We start from the raw sequence: 24755 nt of genomic DNA on the forward strand, positions 1-24755 counted from the left end.
AAGTTGTAAACACACTGTTAAGCAAATCAGGCTACTTATGGATCAGTAATGTTGTGATCCACCTATTTCTTTTATATTTATTATATACCTCGAAAGCAGCATTAGCTGAAAGGCTGGTTTCTTGTATTCAGATCAAACAAAAACAAATTGTGTTCTCTGGAGACTGGTATGATAGGATAACACCATCCCCAGATGACATCATACCAGAGATGGGGAACCTTTGACTCTCCAGCTGGTGTTAAAATACACATGCCAGCATACCCTGTAACAGTTTTAGCATGGCCAAATAGCAAAACTGTAGCAGGGCATTCTGGGATGTGTAGTTCAACAACAGCTGGAGGGCCAAAGGTTTCCCATGCCTGCATTTTACTACAGGTGCCACTAGAGATACATGCATCAGCCGACATCAGTGGACAAAATATATTACAGTTGCATTAAAAATGTGGATTGTGATAAATATACCACTTATTACCCAAAATAGCAGGATGGAAGGCATTCAGAATGCAGCGCAATATTAAAATTGTACAGTGCAGGTCTTAGGACCCGAAAATTGGGTCCCATCGCATACCTTAATTAGTGGTATGCGATGGCATATGATGGGCGACGTGCTAGGAAACAAGTACTACTATTACATATAAAAGTAACTATCTGCTTCCACCTATACTGTTCCCAGAATTCATCTCTCAAGCAGATAGTTCAGTAGTGTTCCTGGCTGTTGGGGACAGTACTCTGTCCCCAACAGCCAGGAACACTACTGAATAAGGGGCAGATTTATTAAGCTCGTGATGTGATAAAGTGTCTGGTTTTTATCACCGGCCAATCAGCTCCTCACTGTGAAATGACAGGCTTGGTTTGAAAAATGACAGGTAGGATCTGATAAACCAGACACTTTATCACTTCACCAAGCTTAATAAATCTACCCCTATGTGTGTCAGAGTGATAAGTACCCATTATCGGCAGCTATACTTTAATCTGTTCCACTTCCCATCTGTTCTACAGAGTAACAAATATGTACATACCCAAAGAGGACTCCGAGGCTGAAGAGGAGCGGTTCACGCTAAAGGCCATATCAGAATCACTGTCATACTGGGAGCCACTCGGAGAACCAGATGGAGAGAGAACATTGGACTGTACTGTGCCTGATGATGGGGAAAAAATGATATGATTATTACCACAGTGCTGGGGAAAAATTTTGTATTTTTTATTTTTCTGGCAATGATTAACTATTTTTAGTATTGTGTATTTTTCACTTTTTTGAAAAAATGTGTCTGTTAATCATAATCCTCTACTGTAATATGCAGTACACGTCAGCAGGAAAATGGGTCCACATTAGGGAAGTCAATCCTGTGATCCCAGCCGCTGTTAACTCGTTCTTGCCTGAGTGGCCTATAAATGGCTGAATGGTGTCAGTCCAGCCCTCATAGTGCACTATGTACAGACTCTGCAGACAGCAGTGAACTGAGGTAGATGAGGTACCATGGGGGGTATGAGGGGCTGGGAGACGGAACTCCACTCTTCTTCCACAGCATGATATGTCTGCCTGTCTGATAGTAACATGGTGGAAGTCTTGACAGGTGATGTCAGGGTCATTCTTTAGTTTGGAGCTGGGGTAATAAGTATTTTTTTTTTCTGTGGAGGCCAAAGTGTGTGGTTTATTTTTTAAAGCAATTACAGGACCATTATTACGGTCACAGAACTGTGTGTTTAGGTTAGATAAGCACTTAATGTCAGTCATACAAAGACATGCTATCAATGGTACAATATATGTGACAGGGTGGATGAATATATAAAATAGAGATCCTGTGAGGGAAGATGGCAATACGAGTGATCAGGGACCAGATGCACTAAGCTTTAAGGGCGGGATGTATTAAAATACATCGCCGCCCTTCGCGCCCCCCCCCCACCGCGATGCCGCCGCATATGTACTAACATATGCGGCTGGCATCGAGGTGCGGTGACGGAGGCCCCCCGCGATACCTGGAATGTCACCTCCTAGCTGGCTCCTACATCCGTCACGCCGGGGACAGCTAAGCAAGCTGTCCCCGGCGCCTCCTCCTCCCCCCTGCAGCCGGAAGGACGTCCGGCTGCGTCACTAGGGGGAGGAGAGGTTTACCTTCCAGGGTCCAGGAGGACCCTTCAGGAAGGTAAGCCAGAGGGGGGGTCGGCGAGGCGGGGGCGGGCGGCGAAAAGAAGCCCATAGGCTTCTATAGGGTATCGCCACCCAAAGGTGGCGATACCCTTGAGTGCGGTATCATTTTTGATACATAGGAAAATGCGGTAAAACCGGGGTTTTACCGCATTTTCTATTTGATACATCTCGCCCTAAAAGTGATAAAATGGAGAGTTATAAAGAGCCAGCCAATCAGCTCCTACATGTTATGTCACAGACTGTGTTTGAAAAATGTCAGGCAGGAGCTGATTGGTTGGTTGTTTAGCACTCTCCATTTGATCACTTTTGAAGCTTAGTGCATCTGGCCCAGTGTGACGGTGTAAAGAATGCATGTGCACAGGTAATGTACAGCATTTATAATTTATTAACTTCTTAGTCAATTTCTCAGTATCTTTGAGGATTGAGAATTACCAATTATTTTTGTGCTTTGGACACACAGGCTGTGCTGACATATTGGCACTGTGTTCCCACACTATCTGGAAACCACAAGCCTCCTCCGCTCGCCTGTAGGAGAGAACATCTGTGCTAAAGAATACATGGCTAACACACTATGCAACATCCCACAAATAAAAATATCTGTCAGAGTCAGGATGCTTGTTCATTCACAGGGCAAGGAGAAGCTGCAAGGTCTTGGGAACAGCGCTCCGTCTCATGGCATCTGTAGCCATGGGACAGGAAATGGTGAAATCAGAAGCACCCGCACATGATGGGGAACAGACAGACATGCACATTTTTATGCAGTATCTATTTTGGAAAACGTTTGTCTTCTGTAGCCGTTCTCCAGTTTGTTTCATATGTCAAACAAACAAAAAGATTTACTGTGAAAACAAATATTCTAACTGCAGAAGCAATGTAAAATAAATCATTGTTAGGTTATATTTTTCTCTGGGATCACATTTCCCTTTGCTAAGAAAAATAAAGCAGCGGTATGAGGGTCGGAGATTATATGAGGTAAATGAGCGATTTTTACGTCTCTCGTGCAAAACCGAATCAAGGTTGATTTTGATGGGTCCACAGACATTTACTTACTAAGGCTAACGCACCTCTGGAGAAGGGTATGCTGTTTGGTCGACAGTCATTAGGTCCACAGGCAGTAGGTCGACAGGCAAAAAGGTAGACATGGTCAAAAGGTTGACATAGAATAGAATAGTGTGCGGACAGCAGCGATGAACTATGCCCGAACCATGCGAGGTGACGTAGTACCTTCATCCAGTGTCCATGTAGACCAACGTCAACATAGATATAAAAAAAACAACCACCTCATGCTGATCCTTTGAATGTCGATTTTTTGACCCTGTCGACCTAATGCATGTCCACCTAATGCATGTCGTCCTTTTTCAGGTGACGGTCACCAACGGTAGACCTAAAACTTGTCCACCTAACGATACATACCCCTGGAGAAGTTTCATGGAAGTTTTAATCTAGAATCTGCACAATAATGATGCCATTATCCTAAGAGATAAGCACAGCTGGGATCTTATTTTCAGCCCAAAAAATGTTTTTTGTTTTTTTCCAAAAATGCTGCTCCTAGTCTACATCATTACCCAATCTTTAGGTCAATAGGTCGGCCACTATTGGTCAGCATGGTAATGGTCAACATCAATCTTAGTCCACGTGGATGGTGAAGTGTAGTATTTGCTATGGGAACACTACGCTATGGCGCATATTGTATGCCATGATATGTATACACAAAGAACACATCTGTGCTGTCACATCCAGGCCCAGCAGTGCTAATAGCTGTTGATATGCTACTAACCACACCGTCTTGAAAATCTTGAATCACTACTTCCTTTTTCTAATTCTCACACCAATATCAAATCCCACAGTGTTTCACAAACTGTCTTTTGTACTATGGCATTAGAGTTCTACTTTTCAGCCTCCTCATTACTACTCTAACATTTTACACAGATCACCTCCTACTCTCCTATCTCCGATCTCATTTCTTTGACCACAATATAAGACATGTTGAACAAACATCTGCCGTATTTCTGGCAACCAAAACCAAGCAGAAATTTAGACTGTGCCTTGCCCACAACTGGTCTCTAATTCACACATGACGTCAAGTATGGAAGTAAACATGGAAGTTGAGTTGAACTCCTTTACCACGCTACACATCCAATGTTCTCCCACCGGGCATTTAGGGTTTTATTCTGGTTCACTCCTTCTGGTAAACTCTTTCTTAGATGGACAAAACCATGTGCACTGCAGGGGGGCAGATGTAACATGTGCAGAGAGAATTAGATTTGGGTGAGTTATTTTGTTTCTGTGCAGGGAAAATACTGACTGCTTTAGTTTAACACTGCAATATTGATCTCACTTTGAAGTAAACCCCCACCCAAATCTAACTCTCTCTCTGCACAAGTAACATCTACCCCACCTGCAGTGCACATGGTTTTGTCCATCTAAGAAGGAATTTGCCGGAAGGAGTGAACCAGAATAACCCACCTAGTCCCAAACTCCTCTTACAATTAGATCACTTCTCAACATTCCATCACCAATCCATTATCACTTCCCAACTTAAAGGGCAAGATCCAGGGTGGGATGTACTAAACACAAATTTCAGCCAAACCTCTCAAAATAGCAATTTTGGGACATTGGCTGCATTTTCCATAAGTACCAGAATGCAATGGATTTTGGGGGGTTGGATATGGTGGCATTACCCTACAGAAGTCTACGGTCCAATCGGATCCCTCCCAGCACCCCTTGCAGTCACCAAGATGTTCTGCACATTTGCAGAGAGACTAGCTCTTATCGGGAGAGCTGTCATTGCGATACTAATCACCTAGTTTAGTGCATATGCAATTATTACGTATGCAGTATGTACTGCATTGTGGAAGCAATGCCTAGTACAGGGCATACCCAATATGAATGGTATTTTCTTCCACATGCAAATTCCTGGTTCATTGCTTTCCTATTCTGGCACCTTATCTTTTACATTTATATCACAACGAAGATGAAATGTACTCTACTTATCCTCCCATATAGACCTTTATATGTTCACTGTCTACTATGCTCCCTCAAGCAAATAACATTTGGAATATCTATCTTATTATAATTACGCATAATAAAATACTCAGATTACCCCCATGACCTGTAATGCAATTGTTTATGTGTGTTTGCTCATAACTATGCTCTGTAAAGCGCTGCGGAATTTGTATGCGCTATATAAGAAACTGTTAATAAAATGACCTGAAAGCTTTGCTTGCCTATTCTATCCTCTCACTTTGGGTGTGGTATACTGTAGCTCACAGACTATAGTTCACTCTCCTTTGACCAGCGACTTCCCCTGCCTCTTCTCCCGGCAGTGTGTCATTTTCATCAGCGACCATCTCTGGTCACAGATCTCTGGTCACTGAGCAATATGATGGCTGAGCAATATATGGCCAGCCATCGTATTGCCTCGTGTGTACACAGCTTTAGAGGCAAATTCCTTCTGGACAAAACCATTTGCACTGCAGGTGGGGCAGATATAACATGTGCAGAGAGAATTAGATTTGGGTGGGGGTTTTCTTCAAAGTGAGATCTATATTGCAGTGTAGAAATAAAGCAGCCAGTATTTATCCTGCACAGAAACAAAATAACTTACCCAAATCTAATTCTCCCTGCACAAGTTTCATCTGCCGCCCTGCAGTGCACATGGTTTTGTCGATACTTGTGTATTATCACGGCGCCTACCACTAATTAAGGTATGCGATGGACCCGATTTCAGCCTTATCCCGGGCTGAGTATACAGTTTTAAAATCGGGTCACATCGCATGTGATTACAATAGCATGCCATGCGATGCAACGCGATTTCCCATTGAGTCCCATGTTAAATGGCACCCCCAGACCCGATTTTTAATTGTTTACCCACCCTGATGGGTAATAAATATGTAAAATGCCCCCACATTGTTAACGGCCCCCCCCCCCCCACTATCAAAGCCAACCCGAAGCGTGGCGAGCGCAGCGAGCCCGCGAGGGGCGGCGGAACGCGTCCTCCGACCTTTTCATACCCCCACTATCCATGTCGGCGTGGAGTTGATTTTATAAAGTGTGGCGAGCACAGCGAGCCACCGAGCCCGAAGCGTGGTGAGCGGACGTGCATTACTTCGCGGGGCTCGCCACGCTTTGAAGCCGGTGGCTCGCTGCGCTCGCCACACTTTATAAAATCAACTCCACGCCGACGTGGATAGTGGGGGTATGAAAAGGTTGGAGGACGTGGGCTCGCGGTGCTCGCCACGCTTCGGGTTGGCGTTCATAGTGGGGTGGCGTTAACAATGGGGGGGCGGGGGCATTTCACATACTCATGACCCATGAGGGTGGGTATACAATTAAAAATCGTGTGTGGGGGGGGGGGGGGGGGGCATTTAACATGGTAATAAGGCATCTGGGTGCCTGTACAATTAGAAATCGGGTAAAATCGCGTCGAATAGCATCGCATGCGATGATATCACATGCAATGCGATTTTTCATCGTACAATGCCCTGCGATGGGAATCGGGGGCGCCGTGATAATACACAAGTACCGTTTTGTCCATTTGAGAAGGAATTTGCCTCTAAGAGTGAACCAGAATAAGGCCCTATGTCTAGGTCAATCCCCAAAAGGTCGACATGCATGAAATAGACACTGGGAAACGATAACCTAAGCTTTGCTCCCCTTGCTCCACTATCCTTGGCACACTTTACTGATCCAAATTGGAGTTAACGTTGATGGTAAAGTATGTAGAAGTAAAAAAAAAAAAAGGGAGAAAGAAAATTGTGAAAACTTATGTTGAGCTTTTCATGTGCCGACCATTGCCACATTGACCCAGTGCTTGTGTCGACCTCTTGATCATGTTGACCTAGACATTATCACATACCCTCCAACAATTCTAATACAAAAATCGGTACATACCAGGGGGTGTGGCCATATATAGTGGGCGTGACCATCTATAAAGGGGGCGTGGTCTTGACTCTTCCACTGGACCGTTGACTACACATCCCAAACTGAAACCGGCGCACACACGTGTGTGTATAACCGGCGGCTACCCCGTGAGCCCCAATGCTAGATATATAGGAATTTACCTAGATTGGAGTTCTATTAAATATGACATGTTCCCCATAGCAACCAAGCAGATTCTATTATCTTATAGGAGGTGCTATTTATACGTAGAATCTGATTGGTTGCTATGGGCAACAGCCCATAGTCCATAGGTCGCTAGTAAGTAGGTTGACACCATATGGTCAACATGCATTAGGTTGACAGGTACCAAAGATCGACAAGACAATGGTCAAGGTGTTTCTGGGTATTATACGTGTTTTCCCAACATCTGCTTGATTTAATATCCACATGGACTGTGACTAGTAGTGTGGTACCCGAAGCATGGTGAGCCTGCGAGGGAATAGATTTTGGCTGGCTATGTCACATATTACCAAACATACAAGATTTGGCCTAAAAAAATTGATGACCTTTTGTACCAGACAACCATTTATTGTTGACCTAAACGCTGTAGATCTTATATTCCACACCCCCATGTATTTCCTCTATCAGCTGGCCTACAACAAAGCCTTATTACCTATTTAACTAATCACCTCCTCGGTGTTGCAGTGGCATTATATAGAGGACACCCAAATTTACCTATCATTTTTCCACATCTGCGTTGGCCCAAGTCACAACAAGTCTCATCTGAGCCAGTAAGACATCTGGGAGCAAAAAGGGTTTATAACAACAAAAACAACCCGGTCGGACTAAAATCCCTCAGAAAGGCATCACACATTGTCTGCAATCAGATAGCCGCTGCCCCACCAGAGTGAAATCCCGCCCCGCGAAAGGCTTGCGAAATGCCGAAGATCGGTGAATAGCGGTAAATTCATTCATGAGTCACCATCAAATGATTTTACTAGTGTGTGCAGTCTGTGGGTAACCCAGAACTTACTCAGCTGATTACAGGTGATTCCATTACATTGTGATGAATAAAAAGGTTTGTTTGGCAATTTTCACACCTATATTGTGAAATTCACTTGCCACTCAAAGGGTTATAAAAAAAAAAAATCACAATAAAAATGGCTACAATCGCACTACACAAAATATACATTTTTAAATTAAAGGAATACAAACAGATCTCCATAAAGATGGACTATAAAAGTTGTACAAAATGGAAAGGCCATGAACCAAAGCACTTGAGATTTAGCCATATGTGCAAAAACATGATATAATACAAACATCTGAAATAATAAAAGCTATAAAGTTGGTAAAGCATCACGTTTGTAAAGTCAACAATTTAGCGTTCATTCTAGCAAAATGTATTTTTGGATGTGATTTATCGCTACCACCATTGTTTACCCCTCCAAACTGCCAAGCTTTCCCTGAAAACAGACCTCTTTAGGCAAGGTTATCTAATTCTACAGCCTCCCTAAATACTGCACCAAACCAGCAACCCTTTACAAAGCTCATGCTATGTGATTTTTAAACACTATGCACAATAACTTTAATGATATTTTGGTGCATATCATCTAGTGTTTATGCACTATATTGTAAATGATGCGCACTCCCCCTCAGTCGTCTGTACATACATTAACCTTTTGCAGTTTGTTTTTTTGCAATTTAAAGGGTCTGGGTTTAAATTAATTGTATTTTTTTTTTAAATGGTCTACATTGAATGTTGAACGAGGTTAATGTTATTTTAAGTGACTCACCATTGGATCTGCTACTAGCGCTAGGGCTGTTGAACCTGACTAGACGTTGGACTTGAAAGTGTTAAAACCCTGACTATATGATCAACGACCGCATGCATCGGCACATGGCCACTAAAGATATTTTTGTAGAAATCTATTGTGAAATCTTTTTGCCCTGGAGCTCCAGGGAGTTAAATAGAAATTGTTACTTCTATTGTTCATGAAGCATATTGTCTAATGTGTACCCAGTATTAAAGACTGCACTAAATCACCACTCCTTTACTTAGCTCATGCCTAAAATACTGCACCAAATCAGCAACCCTTTACATAGCTCACACTAAAAATACTGTAGCGAATCAGAACCCTTTACATAGATCACACTAAAAATACTGTAGCGAATCAGAACCCTTTACATAGCTCACACTAAAAATACTGTAGTGAATCAGAACCCTTTACATAGCTCACACTAAAAATACTGTAGCGAATCAGAACCCTTTACACAGCTCACACTAAAAATACTGTAGCGAATCAGAACCCTTTACACAGCTCATACTAAAAATACTGTAGGGAATCGGAACCCTTTACACAGCTAAAACCTAAAATACTGCAGCAAATCAGGAACCCTTTACTTGATTCATGCCTATATACTGCACCAAATCAGAACCTATTACATAGCTAACACCTAAAATATTGCATCAAATCAGCAACCCTTTATTTAGCGAATGCCTAAAATACTGCACCAAATCATCAACCATTTAAACGCTCAAACAACCTACGGGTGCGGATCGTATTGTCAACCCAACTTAGGTAGACAGGCAACTAGGTCGAGAGGTGACAAGGTCGACATGTGTTTAGGTCGACAAATGCGCTAGGTCAAGAGATCAACATGGGTTTTTTCACTGCTTTTGACCCGAATGTCGACACAGTCGACATGGACACAGTTGAAAGTCAACTGCAATGCTCGCTATGTTCGGGCACTATTTTATTCTCCCACCACGCCCTAGTGGATGGTAGGGCATGAAATACAGCCTGTCAGCACATGGCAGCTCAAAAACAGTGAAAAAAAACCATGTCGACCTCGCGACCTGTCGACTTAACCCATGTTGCACTAACGCATTTGTCGACCTAGACACCTGTAGATATTCATCCATGTCGACATAGAACCCTGTCGACCTAATGACTGTCAACCTAAGTCAGGTCGAGAATACGACCGTATCCCCAACCTACTGACCACAAATCAACAATGCGGTGTCACTGGATTATATAACCCTACCAATCATTTGTGTTATTAACAATGGCAAAGATTTACAATGATATATATTGGTAAATAACTTTCAATAATGATATATTCCACAGCATAATTACATTGTGTTTTAATCAACTGTCACATAAAGCAGAAAAAAGTGTACAAGTCTGAGGACCTGATGCCCTTTGCTTGGTTACATATGTATTGATTTTTATTGGGTTTGTAGAACCTGAGTTGACACAAAGTAGAGTCTAAACATTTGCTATGTGGAAAGTTCTACATGCTGGAGGAGGTTGTAGGAAGACTGACAGTACTTACACTGGTTCTCAAATGCTGCTTTTTTTTTTTTTTATAATTTTCTACTTACCCATAATTCTCAGTTGGTTGACAATCCCATGGATGGAAAAGAACACCCAGAGTGGCTGTGAGGAGTCCACACATATCAGCATCCCACGACTGTTTCCGTTTATACCATGGTGAATCTCCCCGCTGGGCATAAATGAAAAGCTGTGGATATCCCCATTGCTCATTGTGAACAAGCCTTGATGTACAACCCAGTACTCCTTCCTGTCTAATAGGTAGTCTGGGTTAGATGGCAGATCGTAGGTTCGTAATGTGCTTGGATCGCAGGAGGTGATGCCAAATGACAACGAGCCATAGTAAGGCAATGGCAAATGACCGGTTTCTATAAACAGGGTCTCACCAATATGTACTGGCCGATCAGTGAACACTAGCGTCCTGTTGCTCTCCTGCCAGTTAGTGTAAGCCACTGTTCGATCAGGTGATAGAGTAATGTCAGCACCACGAGTGGGGTGAAAGTGAAGCTCCATGTCCAATAAGGTTGGCATGCCTTGTGCACGCTGCCGCCTGTTGGAGCAACAGGGTATGGTGTGGTTATCTGTTGGTGGTGGCACTCTGCTCAAGTTCAAGTTAGCAATTTTTGCCACCACCTGGTTGTTCTCTAGTTCATTATTATTGAAGTTTGCTGAATCATGGCTACTTTGTGGCAAGCAAGTGCTCAGCCGGGGACTGCTCAATCGTCCTGGAGGCATGGTCTCCGCAAACATGCTATCTGTGGGAGCAAATGAGACAAGTTTACACATATACAAGCACAGGTGTAAGTGTTTTTGGGAAATAGTTTCAATATGAATTAGGCTAAAGTAGCATATGGCAAAACTCTGCACTAAATACAACATTTATTCTAGGAAACAACTAATCATCTTTAATTGCTGCACAAGAGATAAAGTCATTTTGTGTTCTGAATGCCAAATCAGGAATACAGTCTACCAATTAAAAAAGAAGCAGTGCTTTAAGAATCTATATGTGCCTCATTGAGGTAATTGAATCCTAGTGAATGGGGGCATACTTATACACAATAGATTAGCCAACAAAATGGCTGTCTCAATGGTGTACTGTTGTGTCCTCAAACAGCTTTGCTGTAGTCACACCAAATACCCCCTCTTGGCATGCCATGTTGCATTAGCATCTTCTAGCATTGAGCATATTTTTTGCCAAACGAAAAGGTCAAAATGAGTTTTTCAAACTTTTTCATAGTTTGTCAACCACGTGAACTCTGAGTGGAAAATGTAAAGTGTGTTGAGTGCAGCTGCAGCGAAGCGCATGGCCATAGGCATGGCAAGTGAAGCAAACCATGAAAGGAGGCGCGGTACACTAATTGGGGGTCCAGGTGCCCACATGGACCTTTTCATGTGTCACCTTTCTGTATGTTAACCTTTTGCGGTCAACCTATTGACCGTCTGTATATACACTGCTGGACCCTTTAGTCCATAACTGTACGGAACCTGATGGGGCTCACTCAAGCCAGGCCCCTTGCGCTGAATGGCAAATTGAGGCTAGGTGTATGAGGACACATCTGTATACAAAAAAAAAAACAGTTGCTTTTTAATAACACCTCCTTCAGGCCATGACCTCTGCTTTCCTTACTCTGCCAATCCTGACGGCCTCTGCCAACAACCTCTGCAATCCAGCTGTAGATGAACTATAACTCACAGCATGCTGCTGGAGTATGGCCAGTTGCCTCCTTTGGCTTAGAACATCAGTGAATCGAGCCAGGGTTTGAAAACACAATACAGTAGTGTGATAAATGAGTAGGTGTCAAAAGCTCTGCAGCTGCCTCATGTCAGAGATGGGAGTTGTGAAAACTCTTTCAGGCCCGAAGCTACAACAGTTTTTTGTAATAAACACAGCATGAGACCTCTAGATCCGAACCGAGAGAAATGCGTATTAACACTCAAGGGCCAGATAATATATTAAAAATGACTGAGAATATCACCTCATACATTTAGCCGGGTGGCTATACAGTGCTGGGAACAGCAACACTGTACAACAGGTGACAGGAAAATTAAGTAAAGGTTCATTTGCGCTTTTTATAAACGAAGAATAAATGCAGGTAACACTTTATCCAAGCTCGGGTCAGATTTGAGGCGGCCATACACCTGAACGACCTGGTCGTATGCAGGTCTTAAGTGCGATCGTATGTGCTTTAAAACACATATGATCTGCTTATGATCGCAATGAAAGCCGACAGATCATACGTGCAGCATGTATGATCTGAGGGCCGATTTATTGACCCGCGGGACCGGACATTGTAATGACATTCCTCACCATGTGCACACGATCCATTACACGACCCATCGAAATCATGAGGAGCGGCCAGACATCGTTCAGGTGTATGGACAGCTTAAGGAAGAATACCTTGTGTATTGTATAGGAGTCATTAGAGCAGACTCTGCATTAACCACCAATTTGTCCATCAAAAAAATTGATATATGGAAGTTTTGTCATCTGTAAAATGGCTGGAGATTAGATACGGAGGGTGGTTTGTGCAGGAAACTTGGTAAAATAGGATGGATCATCATTGGTCCAATGCACAGCAATTGGATTTTCCTTAAATAAGTAAATTTTAAAGTATAACAAGACAATTCATCACGAATTATTAAAGTTCTGACTATGTAAGTTAAATAACACCCTTCTCACTAGGTTTTCTTTAGGACCATTTAAGGCAAGGCGTTTGCTGCCACTGTTTACAGAAGTCCACTATCCTTTTATAAAAAGGAAAGAAACTGTGATAGGAAATCATAAACAGATACTAATCTAATAATGTTATAATAAATATAGTGACGGAGTTTAGAAAAAAAAAAAAGTATTTGGACTGTTAAAAAGAAAAAAAACACACAAAATCAAACTCTTCTTTGTTCCCGGAAAGTTGCGCACAATTAGAAAACCTTCTGTATGAAGAAACAGTGGACGTCACAGTGTCTGTCTTGGTGTTTACATCCCGTGAAAGATAGCCGAAATCCTGTGAACTTTAATACCCAAAGCTCTGTTCTTTTTCAAAATCTTCTTTCAAATACGGACTACTTTCTTACTACCTTTTCTTCTTACTCTAAACCAAGTCAGTGTTTACTGAAAAGTATTTACTACATGGACGGTGTAATGGTTAGCATTACCGCCTCACAGCACTGAGGTCACAGGTTCGATTCCCACCATGGCCCTAACTGTGTGAAGTTTGCATATTCTCCCTGTGCTTGTGTGGGTTTCCTCCCACACTGGTAGGTTCTTTGTCTCTCAACAAAATTAACCCTAGAATGTCTGTGTGTGCATGTGGTAGGGAACATAGTTTGTAAGCTCCACTGGGGCAGGGACATATGTGAATGTTCAAGTATTATCTGTAAAGCGCTGCAGAAAATGTGTGCACTATCATCTATATATATATCTAGTGTGTGAGTCTCCGAATCACAGTCATCTGCTGGCAGAGTGTGAAACTACATCTTTCTCACACATGCACAAACACAGATGGTAGAAGAATAGCTTTCGAAGCTTTTGCGTCGTGCGTGCTTATTAATAGAATTATAAATATATCTGTTAATAAATAATTAAAAATACTATGACTATTAGTTACTAGATATAAAAGATTTACAGCACTAAATAATTTGCCAGAAATATTAAAAATATTCCCAAAAAGATATATTTCTTAAACTATTAAAATAGATTTATTTACATATATGCATCTTTGAAATGTTTATTTTATCATTATATGCCCACAAGGTGGCACAGTTTCTGCATATATGGTTTCAGCATATATAGGTCATAAACTGAGATGTATAAAAAAGGTAAGTAAAAATCAAGTTCCATTTATAAATGACTGACAACAAGTTGGCACTAGCAATCCAGAAGCAAGAACTGCTAAATGCCAAAGACTAGAAAGAAAAATCTAACTCAAATCGGTCGAAAAAAAAACCAACTTGTTTGACTGGAGACATGTGTGAAGTGTACCTATAAAAGTTCCTAACTCCCGTAATCAGGTTCAGAGTCCTTACTCAGTCAAGTGATGGGTCAGAGTTCAGTTGGGACCGTACAATACAAATGTCTTAATCTACAGACTGTGTGATGTTACCATAAGAGGAAATCCAAATGAGCTAATGCCTGTGGCAAGCTTAACATGATGATATGAGCATAGGAATGTCTCAAGCTCTCTGTAATCTTACTGACGGTAGTGGATGCCACTAAGGGGTCCAATTTGCTAGGATGTGATAATGGAAACAGCAAGGCAGGTGAGGTATTAAGGATTTTCATCTGATCTCTTAAGTCATTGTGATGCTAAAGTCAGAGGTCACATATAGCATCAGCTGGTTTGCAATGTCTATTTTAAGCACCTTGTGTAGATGCTGGTGAAATTTAAGACTGTGAATCTCTAGAAATAACTGTGTTCCGCCAGTAACCCTCACACCAAAGCAATGGATGAAAGAAGAGAAGTACTGTGAATAACAGCAGGCTTCTTCATGGTATTTTGCTTTATTTAATGCAGAAGAAAAGCCGATCACTAACACAATGAATCTACCGTAATGGAACAAACCGCCTCTAAAAGGTCACCATCTTAAAGAGAGCTTATGGTATATTACTGGAGAATGTTGTTATAAAGGTAACAAGGCGACCATTTCCTAAACTGGTTTGAACAAACCGAACGTTATAAATGTCAGAATGTGATATTTAAAAATATACTGAAAAGAACCTGCTGCCTACCGAAAATGTGACACGCTTCCAGCTGATCTATCGCATGTGACTGGAGTGCTGAACTACAGCACATTCCACTGCCTTCAGGCTGCTGATAGGAAGCTAAGTTCCTGCACAGCTGGGACTTCATCTATTGGGAGTGGAAGCAGCAGCTGAATCACCAACTGGCCACAAAGTACAGACAATTAGACTGGCGGAAGATCTCAGAAACCTCAGCTGACTTTACCTCAGTATACTGTACATCAGGAGAAACGCAGCTCAGGGATGGTGCTCATGGTTAAACATATGGTTGGGCAAGCCTTAAGTCCCGTACACACAGGACAATTTCTGCTAGCCTGCATGCTAAGCGAGGAAGGCTAGGGAAATAGCCCTTGTGCTTTTCACCGGCTGGATCGCCCATACAGACGTAGAGATGTGTGTATAGGTGATGTGTGCTATGGGCCCACGCATCACCGTCACTGGGGGTATAAACATGAAGTGATCCGTGCTTAATTTCTAAGCGTTCCAGTCAGATCCCTTAGAAATTTTTACTGTATGGAAGAAGTTACTGGAATTAAGGCATTCAATTAAAAATATTGGGTTCTAGTAATGAAGCAGTAAAAAGATTGGGGAAATGAGTCAGCGGAGAAATTGCCCAAGACAACCAATAAGCTTTGAAGTAACATTTATGAAGTGCATTCTATAAAATGATATGTATCAGCTGATTGGTTGCCATTGGCAACGTCTACACTCTTTTCATTGCTTCATGAAAAGAGCCCATAGTGTCTAATGTTATTATAACTAATTCAACTGGCAAGTCACCTAGAGCACAGCGGAGGAGCACAGCCTCTTGTCTAAATGAGGTAATTTGTTGATATGTTATTTTAATGGCCGTAAGTTTCCAAGATCTTAAAAAGTGAATTAGGACACTCCTGTATTTAGAGATAAAATGGGCAGCTGGAGATTCTCGCAGAGGGTCAAGTGCCGGGCTTTCTAAAAACCCTATATGATAAGGGTGGAATGCAGTGTAAGAGGCCATGAAGAATCTCTTGATGGAGATACAATATATATAGTAAGCAGCCTTGTTGATTGCTATAAGTGAGCGACTCAACATAATAGAGGACCACAGTGAGTTATGAGGTAAGCGTCTCAGTTCGTACAAGCAAGAGGCTGATGTCAGGACACTTAAAATAGTTTGGGGGTCTTAATCCAGATTCAACAGTGCACAACAATACATTTACTTCAAAAGGGGCAACATACTTGTGCCATCCAATGTGATTTTTGGGTGACTACAGATGAGTCAGTATCGTGAATTATCCAGTTAACGCCATGGAACTCACAATCATCGCTAATAGATGATGAATGGATAAATAAAAACTGTCTGGGATTCAGTAAAACTCTTAAGGGGGAGATGTGCTAAGCCTTGGACAGTGTTAATGTGTAGAGAGGTAAAGTTCCAGCCAATCTGCTCTTGCGATGTTACTGGCTGAGTTCTAAAAAAGACATGAGCTGATTGGTTGGTACTTTAACTCTCCCCATTCTTGGCAAGTTTTGAGACACATGAGGTGTTTAACTGAAATGTAAAACTTTAGAAATTACCTAGAATTTGTACTTCCTGGGTGATACCATAGACATCAATCAAGGCCCACAGAGGACTAGAGACTTTAACTCCACAATGAAATAGTATGGGTTCCTCATCGTTAATACTATAGAAAACTCTTCCATGGCGGTCAACCCAAAATGCTAAAATATTGTCCCGCTGTGCAAATCTCTCCGGTAAAGCTTTTGCCCAATACCCAGGTCGGGTAACCAGATCAGGGCATGCATATTTGGGTATATCCTCTGACTTCATCTGTGCTGGATCATGAATTGTGAATCCAAAACGCAGCGCGCCACTCCATCCATGGTGTACAGAGATCAGCTTCAGGCGGACCTTTTCATACAGATGGATGGGTCGACTTGTAAAAGTGATTCCGTTACAGAAGCTATTGCGCCGGACGGCTTTTCTTCCATGAGTGTCCAGACGGATATTCTTTCCTTTTGTTTGGCAGTGAAAACGTGGAGACTCCGTACGAGACAGGACAAGTCTTCGTTCCTGGCCACAGTGAAGGAATGTGTAGCATGGCCTGTTCGCCACTGGACGGCTATGATGGCTTGTGTCTACAAGTAAAAATAAATATATACGTTAATGTGTATCAATAACTACACTAGGTCCAAATCTAATAAAATATTTGTGTTCGAAAAGAAAAACTAAATCAATCATAATAGTTAAGGCATAATATATGACTGTATAGGCTAAACAAATATAATTTAAATGAATGTATAAATATCCAACAAGTCAAGCCTCAACTAATAAAGTTTTAATAAGTGATTACATTGAAGTCACACCATAAAACCATTACAGTATTGCATTGTATCCATCTACTAAACCATGATTAACAAGACCAACTACTTCTTTTGTTAATTATAATTTTCTAAGTCTGTATACTTCTAAGACCTCAAAAGGTGGAAATGAAGCATCCCCCCTAGAGCATTTAGCGGTGGGAAGCTGGACTTTGCTTTCCTATTCATATACCCCAAAGATCAGAGCGGCTATTTTGTTAGTGGAAATATGCAGCGACTGTTTCCTTTATTATATATGACTTTGTTTCCAATCGCAGGGGCCTCTGTTTGGCTGAAATGCAGAGGACGACAGGTAATGTAAATTCATCCCACTGGAAGTTACGTGCTGCTCCCCAAGCCTTTCCTTCCTTCCTGGGGCCTTCGTGTTGGAAATGTTTAACCCTTCCCTCAGATATAATACTTGTTTGCAGCTGCTTTATTACAAAGGATGAAGACAATGGTCTGTGATAGGTTATCCAAATACTGTACTACTATTGTGTCCTGGAAATTCCTGTGTACAGTGCATCCATGTGGTATTCACATTATTAACTTCACTCACATCTATGACAGGTTATTGAACTTGGATGGAAAACAATTTAATCTGCACCACTTTTGTTCTAGATGACATCACTCAGCAGTCATGTCCCTTTTTAATTTTATCTATAAATACGGAAAGCTGAGAACGATATCGATGGAGCTCCCGGATGAATGAGAGTGTGTACACACTGAACAATATCATTAATGTTACCTGGCCCCGCTGAACAAGCAGTCCTTGACTATATTAGTCAACATGGCGCAGCATGTCCAGACGACAGGGAAGGGGGGTTTGATTATTAACGACTTGTGCGAGCAAGCATCATTAACAATATTGCGTGTATGCAATAATGCAATAGTGTGTGATATGCACAATCTTATAGAAGCAAAATCAAATAGAAATCGAATGCTTTTATTAACTTTCGATGCGCGCTCCCGTGTAGTGGAATCAAATTTAAAAAATGTCTTGGTAGGCATGACTATTTAGTGGAAATCGAATAGTAGATAGTGCAAATCTAATGTGTTCACTGCTGCATTCGATTCCATTTCAAGCTCCTGCCTGAAGGCTCAAAAACACTGTTCTATCGAATAGCAAATCGAATGCACATTGAATGGAAAATAGAGATAGAAAGTAGAAAAAAAAATAGAAAAAAACTTTAGAACAGGTCAAATCTAATCGAAATTGAACCGAAAACTGAATCGAACCGTGTGTACCCACTTTAATGGTGTGTACACACTTGTACAATGTGCATGAGATTTTGACTATATAGTCAAAATCTCATCTGGATTGCATGCAGATTGTATGGGTTTCAACCCTTGCAATCCCGATGCGCGCTCCCGTATCGCAGCCAGAAAGTCTTTGCTGCATAGACTATATAGTGCATAGTCTAAATTGTATACATAGTCTAAATTGTAATATAGTTAAAATTGTACAAGTGTGTACACACCTTAAGAGTCGATTGCTATGCAATCTTTGCTAACGCATATGCGATTTACATACAATTCATACTATCTACATTCAATCTTCACTATATAGTCATTGCTGCACATTCTATTTGGCTTTTCGATATCAGCTGAATGGGAGCGCGCATCAGTATCAAATCGGGATCGAAAGCATAGAACCATGTTCGATCAGCATTCGATGTCTAAACGATACTGATTCGATTTTGACTATATTAGTCAAAATTGAATGGTAAATCTTCTTGTATATTACCATAGGAGTTTGTGAGCAGGTTTCTGTATATATAGAAGGTTTATACCAGGGCTGGGCAACACCGGCCCTCCAGATGTTAATGAGCTACACCTCCCAGGATGCTTTGCATTAGTTTTGCTATGTGGCCATGCTGAAACTAATGCAAGGCATGCTGGGATGTGTAGTTCATCAACATCTGGAGGGCCGGTGTTGCCCAGCCCTGGTTTATACTGTAGTAATTCTTGGTACTTGTTTCCTATCTGGGCGCCCAGGTTTTCTACGTACGGCACCGTAATGAAATCGGATCGCATCGCATCCGGTACTCGATGATGTACGATGGCATACGATGCTATCCGATCCGATTTTATTTTAAATCGGATCGCATCGCATGCGGTGACGCGATCAACCAGATTTTTACATTGGAATCAATGTTAAATGGTCCCTGAGACCCGATTTGACATTGATTTCAATGTAATAACCCCGCAAACCCACGATTTGTATAGGAAACCCCCCCTGATGGTTTAAAATGCGCCTCCATTGTTAACGCCACCCCAGTATTGACGTCAACCCGAAGCGTGGCGAGCGCAGCGAGCCCCGCGAGGGGCGGCGGTACGCGTCCTCCGACTTTTTCATACCCCCACTATCCACGTCGGCGTGGAGTTGAGAATAGAAAGTGTGGCGAGAGCAGCGAGCCACCGAGCCCGAAGCGTGATACCTGTGAAGCCCGCGAGGGGACACGGATACCTGTGAAGTATCCGCGTCCGCTCGCCACGCTTCGGGCTCGGTGGCTCGCTGCGCTCGCCACACTTTCTATTCTCAACTCCACGCCGACGTGGATAGTGGGGGTATGAAAAAGTCGGAGGACGTGTACTGCCGCCGCTCACCACGCTTCGGGTTGACGTCAATACTGTGTTTCTGTGCAGATGTGACAAGGGGAGGGCTTTGAAGGGTAAATAAATACAGTAGTGTTACAGATGGGCCATCCTATGGGCCAACCATAAAAGCGGGAACGAAATCGGATCGCATCGTTCAATATCGTGTATGTGCATTTGTGGTATCCGATGCGATGCGATCCGATTTTTATACGGAGAATAGCATGGTGCGCAATTAACGTAGCGGGCGCCCAGATAGGAAACAAGTACCTAATTCTTATATAATAAATTATATGGGTGTGGATCACTAGGTATACAGTCAATAGAACCACCAAAGCAAAATGTCATATATATATATACACACACACACACACACACACACACACACACACACACCAGTATTTAATGCCTCAGATTCGCCGGTTTTTTCAGTGAATCTGGCAATTCCCTGGTTGAATGGCGAATTTTCTGTTAGAAAAAACAATTCGCCATATTCTATGGAGGCAATTCGCCATAAATGAACCACGAATGTCTGCCGATTCGCCGAAAATGATTCTCCACAATTCGTCTGTGATTTTCAATGGGGTTTTCAGTGGAATTCGCCGACAGTGTATTCAATGCTCAATTCGAGTGCTGCATTCTCCATTGAAATTCGCCATGAGTCTCCGTTTAGCATTCGTCATCTTTTTTAGGTGAACTGTAATGTGTTCTTTTAAATTAAAGCGTTTTTATTTATTTTTTTGGTGTTAAAAAATCAGAATATTTTTTCTATGAAAGGGCATGCTATTTTTATTCATATACTTGCAGCACATGAATATATTTTCAATATTTTTTTTTTTTTTTTTTTAAACAATATATTTTTTTTTTATTTTTTTTTACACATTCGCCAGCAGGGGGCCGGGAGCCGGAGCCGCTCATTAATATTCATATATTCACTGCACACTGGTCCCGATCATTACATAGGCACGATCGGGACCAGTGAGTGCAGCGGCTCCGACCCCAGCAGCACCCAGCCCTTCTGCTGGGGGTGAGGTGAGGGGAGGGAGGAGAGGGGACGGGAGGGGGGAGAGATATGCGGCTCCAGCAGTAGCAGACCTCTTGATGTCAGCGCTGGGGCTGCCGGAGGACTGCTGCTGCAGGCTGTGCGGGGGGGGGAGGAAAGGGGGATTCGCCTCAGGGATTCGTCCGCCTGCCGCCTGCCCCCCTCACTCATGCCGGGAGCCCCCACAGGGACGCAGCAGCAGCAGGCCTTTAGCTCCGGCAGCCACAGCACGGTGATGTCAGCGCTGGGGCTGCCGGAGCTGGAGGACTGCTGCTGCGGGCTGTGCGCGCTGGGGGGGGGGAGGGGGGGGGAATCGCCACTACCATTCCCCACTACCATTCGCCTGTATTCGAAGTCAGGGGCAGCGAGCCCCTGACGCATTGAATAGTGTGGGCTGGGGGAGCCACACGAATTCAAGATCAGCGATATTTGCTGGCGAGCGCACAGCAAATCCAAAACAGGATTCGCTACCTTGCGCTCGCCAGAGCATTGAATACCTGTCACACACGTTAAAAAACACTGAACGCAGGACTGCAAAATAAACACTATACGAGTGTAAAATTGCCTGGCACAGCCACAGCCTTACACACATTCTTTTGCATGCATCAGCCACTTACTTGCACAGTTGCAAAGGGTCTAACATGGCAACAGTTGTTGTGAATGGTATATTTAGCTCTGCAGGCTTCTAAAAATGTCTGGGCACAGCACAGAGGAGGTGGGGCACATCAGGGCACTATTTGAGCACCATACAAATCAGGGAAAGAATGGCACAGGCTACTCCAAAAATATCCAAGCGCAGCTTTTCCATCTTTCAAGTGTATATCTCAGTTATCATACTGGCAGCATTAACAAAGGAAAACATGTGTTTTGTAACTGTAAATTAACTGTATATCCTCACAAAGCAAGGGTACAGTGAGACTATAATTAGATACACACTGATCATGCTCAAGAGCCTGGTACTGGTCCATAAAATATAGGGGACTCCAACCAGTGTTCCCTCTAAGCTGTGTGTGTGCACACAACTCGACGAGCGTGCGCACAGACATTACAACAGAGCGCACAAATCAGCAGTGGTGCCCTTTTTGCAGTTGTGAACTCAATTAATGTGTGTTTCACCCATTAACTACATGTGTAGTGTGTGTTTTGAATGCTTAATATAATTTTGTTTAATATAATTTTGAAGTAAAGTTAACACATATGAGCAATGTCGTTTTCCAGTAATATATATACAAAAAATTGAATTTCCTTCCAAAGTTTCACAGGCAATATCTTGACTCCAACTCACTTTCTCACCTGTATTTTGGGAACCTGGACTGGTCTAAGAGCCCTTGCTGGTTTCTTGAATATAGGGGGGACCTTATTTTTTTTCCCCCTGGTCATGCTTGTGTGGGGGACCCCACGCCATTTTTTTACATTATTTTTCTATTAAAAAATGTGTAGCCCGCGCACAGACATTACAACTGAGCGCACAAAGGTTAAAATCTTGTTTAGTGTGCCATGAGTTTAATAAGGTTGAAAATCACTGCTATAGCCTATATGTGTGGTGTGTGAAGTCTGTAAACATTCAAGTTGCTTTATTAACTCAACAGAACTAGAAACCTAGGCCTTTATACGTTATGTGACGCGCAAAATTTTTTATTTCTTTCCAAAGTTGCACAGCCAATATCTTTTGCCGCACACAGCCTTCGTAAAATTAGAGGGAACATTGGTCACAGCTTAAGCTAGTTCTGGTATGCAGTTCATATACAACTATATTTCATTTTTTATTTACGTTTTCTTATATAGCGTAGTATATTATGTTGCGCTTTCCTGGAAGGACCACATAAGGGAGGGACCACATAAGGGAGAGCTAACATCTCTTCCGGAATTCCAATTTGAGAGTAGCTAAATATAGTGTAGGTAGTTTGGTGGTTTGGAAAAATCAGAACTTCAATTAGGAGCAATGTAGGAGGAGCGAATGATTAAGCCAAGGTAACTTGTGAAAAGTGTTCCCACGAAGGTTTCCTTGCACTGTAGACGAGTGCACAGGAAGATCAGTTATTGCCACTACAATAAAGTTATAGCAATACCTTCTGATGGGAAGAACAACTCTACTATTGTTTTGAATCTTTGTGACAACCTAACCACACTGCAATGTTTGGCCGATTTGATATGTATCGGCCAAAATTACCTATTGATCTTCTGAAATTCCACATTTATGGCCAACTTCAAAAACACGGAGAGCATAAAAGCTTTTATTAGGATAAGAGACTACCATGCTAACACCAGGGTCGGGATGTATTAAAATACATCGCCGCCCTTCGCGCCCCCCCCCCCCCCGCCGCGATATATGTACTAACATATGCAGCTGGCATCGCGATGCGGTGACGGAGGTCCCCCGCGATACCTGGAATGTTGTGTGCGGGGGGTCTCCGTCACCTCTCTGCCCCCTCCTGCATCCCTCACGCCGGGGACAGCTAAGCAAGCTGTCCCCGGCGCCTCTTCCTCCCCCCTGCAGCCGGAAGGACGTCCGGCTAAGTCACTAGGGGGAGGAAGGTGTTACCTTCCGGGTCCAGGAGGACCTGGACCAGGTAAGAGAGGGAGGGGGAGAGGGGGGTCGGCGGAGGAGTCGGGCGGCGAAAAGAAGCCCATAGGCTTCTATAGGGTATCGCCACCCAAAGGTGGCGATACCCTACACTGCGGTGACGTGGCGGTAGGGTAATAGTACACAGGAAAATGCGGTAAAACTGGGGTTTTACCGCATTTTCCCTTTAGTACATCTCGCCCTAAATCTGGTTCCTTACTGGCTTGTACACTTCACTACGAAAGGGTTTCCCCTGCAGCACCGAGGAGGACCATTAGAGGCTTCATAGGCTCTGTGTATTGTGTAAATGATGTGTTAACAAGATTTAGGGGTATCATGATAAAATGTATGGCCCCCATGCAGTAAATCTATATTGAAACAAGGTCCTGATTCTGCAACCTGAAAGGTCATTGCTGACTGGTGAATTAAGGAAATGGGGCATCTCATGTATGGTGCCCTTACCAAAGGCCAAAGTGGTGGCAGTGTTCCAGTTGCCTGAAAACACCATTTCCCTCATAGCCTGGCCAGCAGCCACTACATGCAGTATAAAGCCTGGAATGTAACTACTGCGAATACCTAATGGTAGAATATTTTCCTACCTTTGGCCAGTACTGAGTTTCAAAAGTGATAAAATGGAGAGTGATAAACAACCAACCAATCAGCTCCTGCCTGACATTTTTTAAACAGTCTGTGATATGGAAGTTAGGAGCTGATCGCTGGCTGTTTATCATTCCCCAACTTGTTACATGCTCAGTATTTATCCTTCACTGGCAAACAACACGCCTGCGAATGGATGTTTACCATCACCATCGTTTGATGGTCGCCAGTCAGTTAGATTTGCGTGCACCCTCGGGAGGAAGTGAGCAGGCAGCGGACATCCGGTGAGGTCAGCTTTCCCGCCCCAGCCACCGATGTCACGGCCCGATTACCATGGGAATGCCCATAAAACGCTGTGGCCGCAAGCACCTGGAATATGCAAATGCGCAGAAATGACCCTGCACATGCGCATACGCCCACCATTGGTCCCAGCGCGAATGAGAATAACCCACTTTATCCATCAATCCATTAACAAAAAAAAAAAGAAATAATTAGGACAGTAGAATAAAACA

At 42.8% G+C, this 24755-nt stretch overlaps 1 protein-coding gene across 1 annotated transcript in view; it reads right to left on the reverse strand.

Annotated features, from left to right (window-relative positions):
* NEURL1B (neuralized E3 ubiquitin protein ligase 1B) overlaps positions 1 to 24755 on the reverse strand; it is a 72274-nt gene that overhangs the window by 5382 nt on the left and 42137 nt on the right. Inside the window, exons 2-4 of the mRNA XM_083181988.1 lie at positions 16661 to 17221; positions 10416 to 11120; positions 1020 to 1139 (exon numbers count right to left, since the gene is read on the reverse strand). Coding sequence (XP_083038114.1) covers positions 1020 to 1139; positions 10416 to 11120; positions 16661 to 17221 — 1386 coding nt within the window. The remainder of the gene's footprint in view (positions 1 to 1019; positions 1140 to 10415; positions 11121 to 16660; positions 17222 to 24755) is intronic.

This window comes from Crinia signifera, chromosome 4 (assembly GCF_055691185.1).
Source record: "Crinia signifera chromosome 4, ASM5569118v1, whole genome shotgun sequence".
Taxonomy (NCBI): Eukaryota; Metazoa; Chordata; class Amphibia; order Anura; family Myobatrachidae; genus Crinia; species Crinia signifera.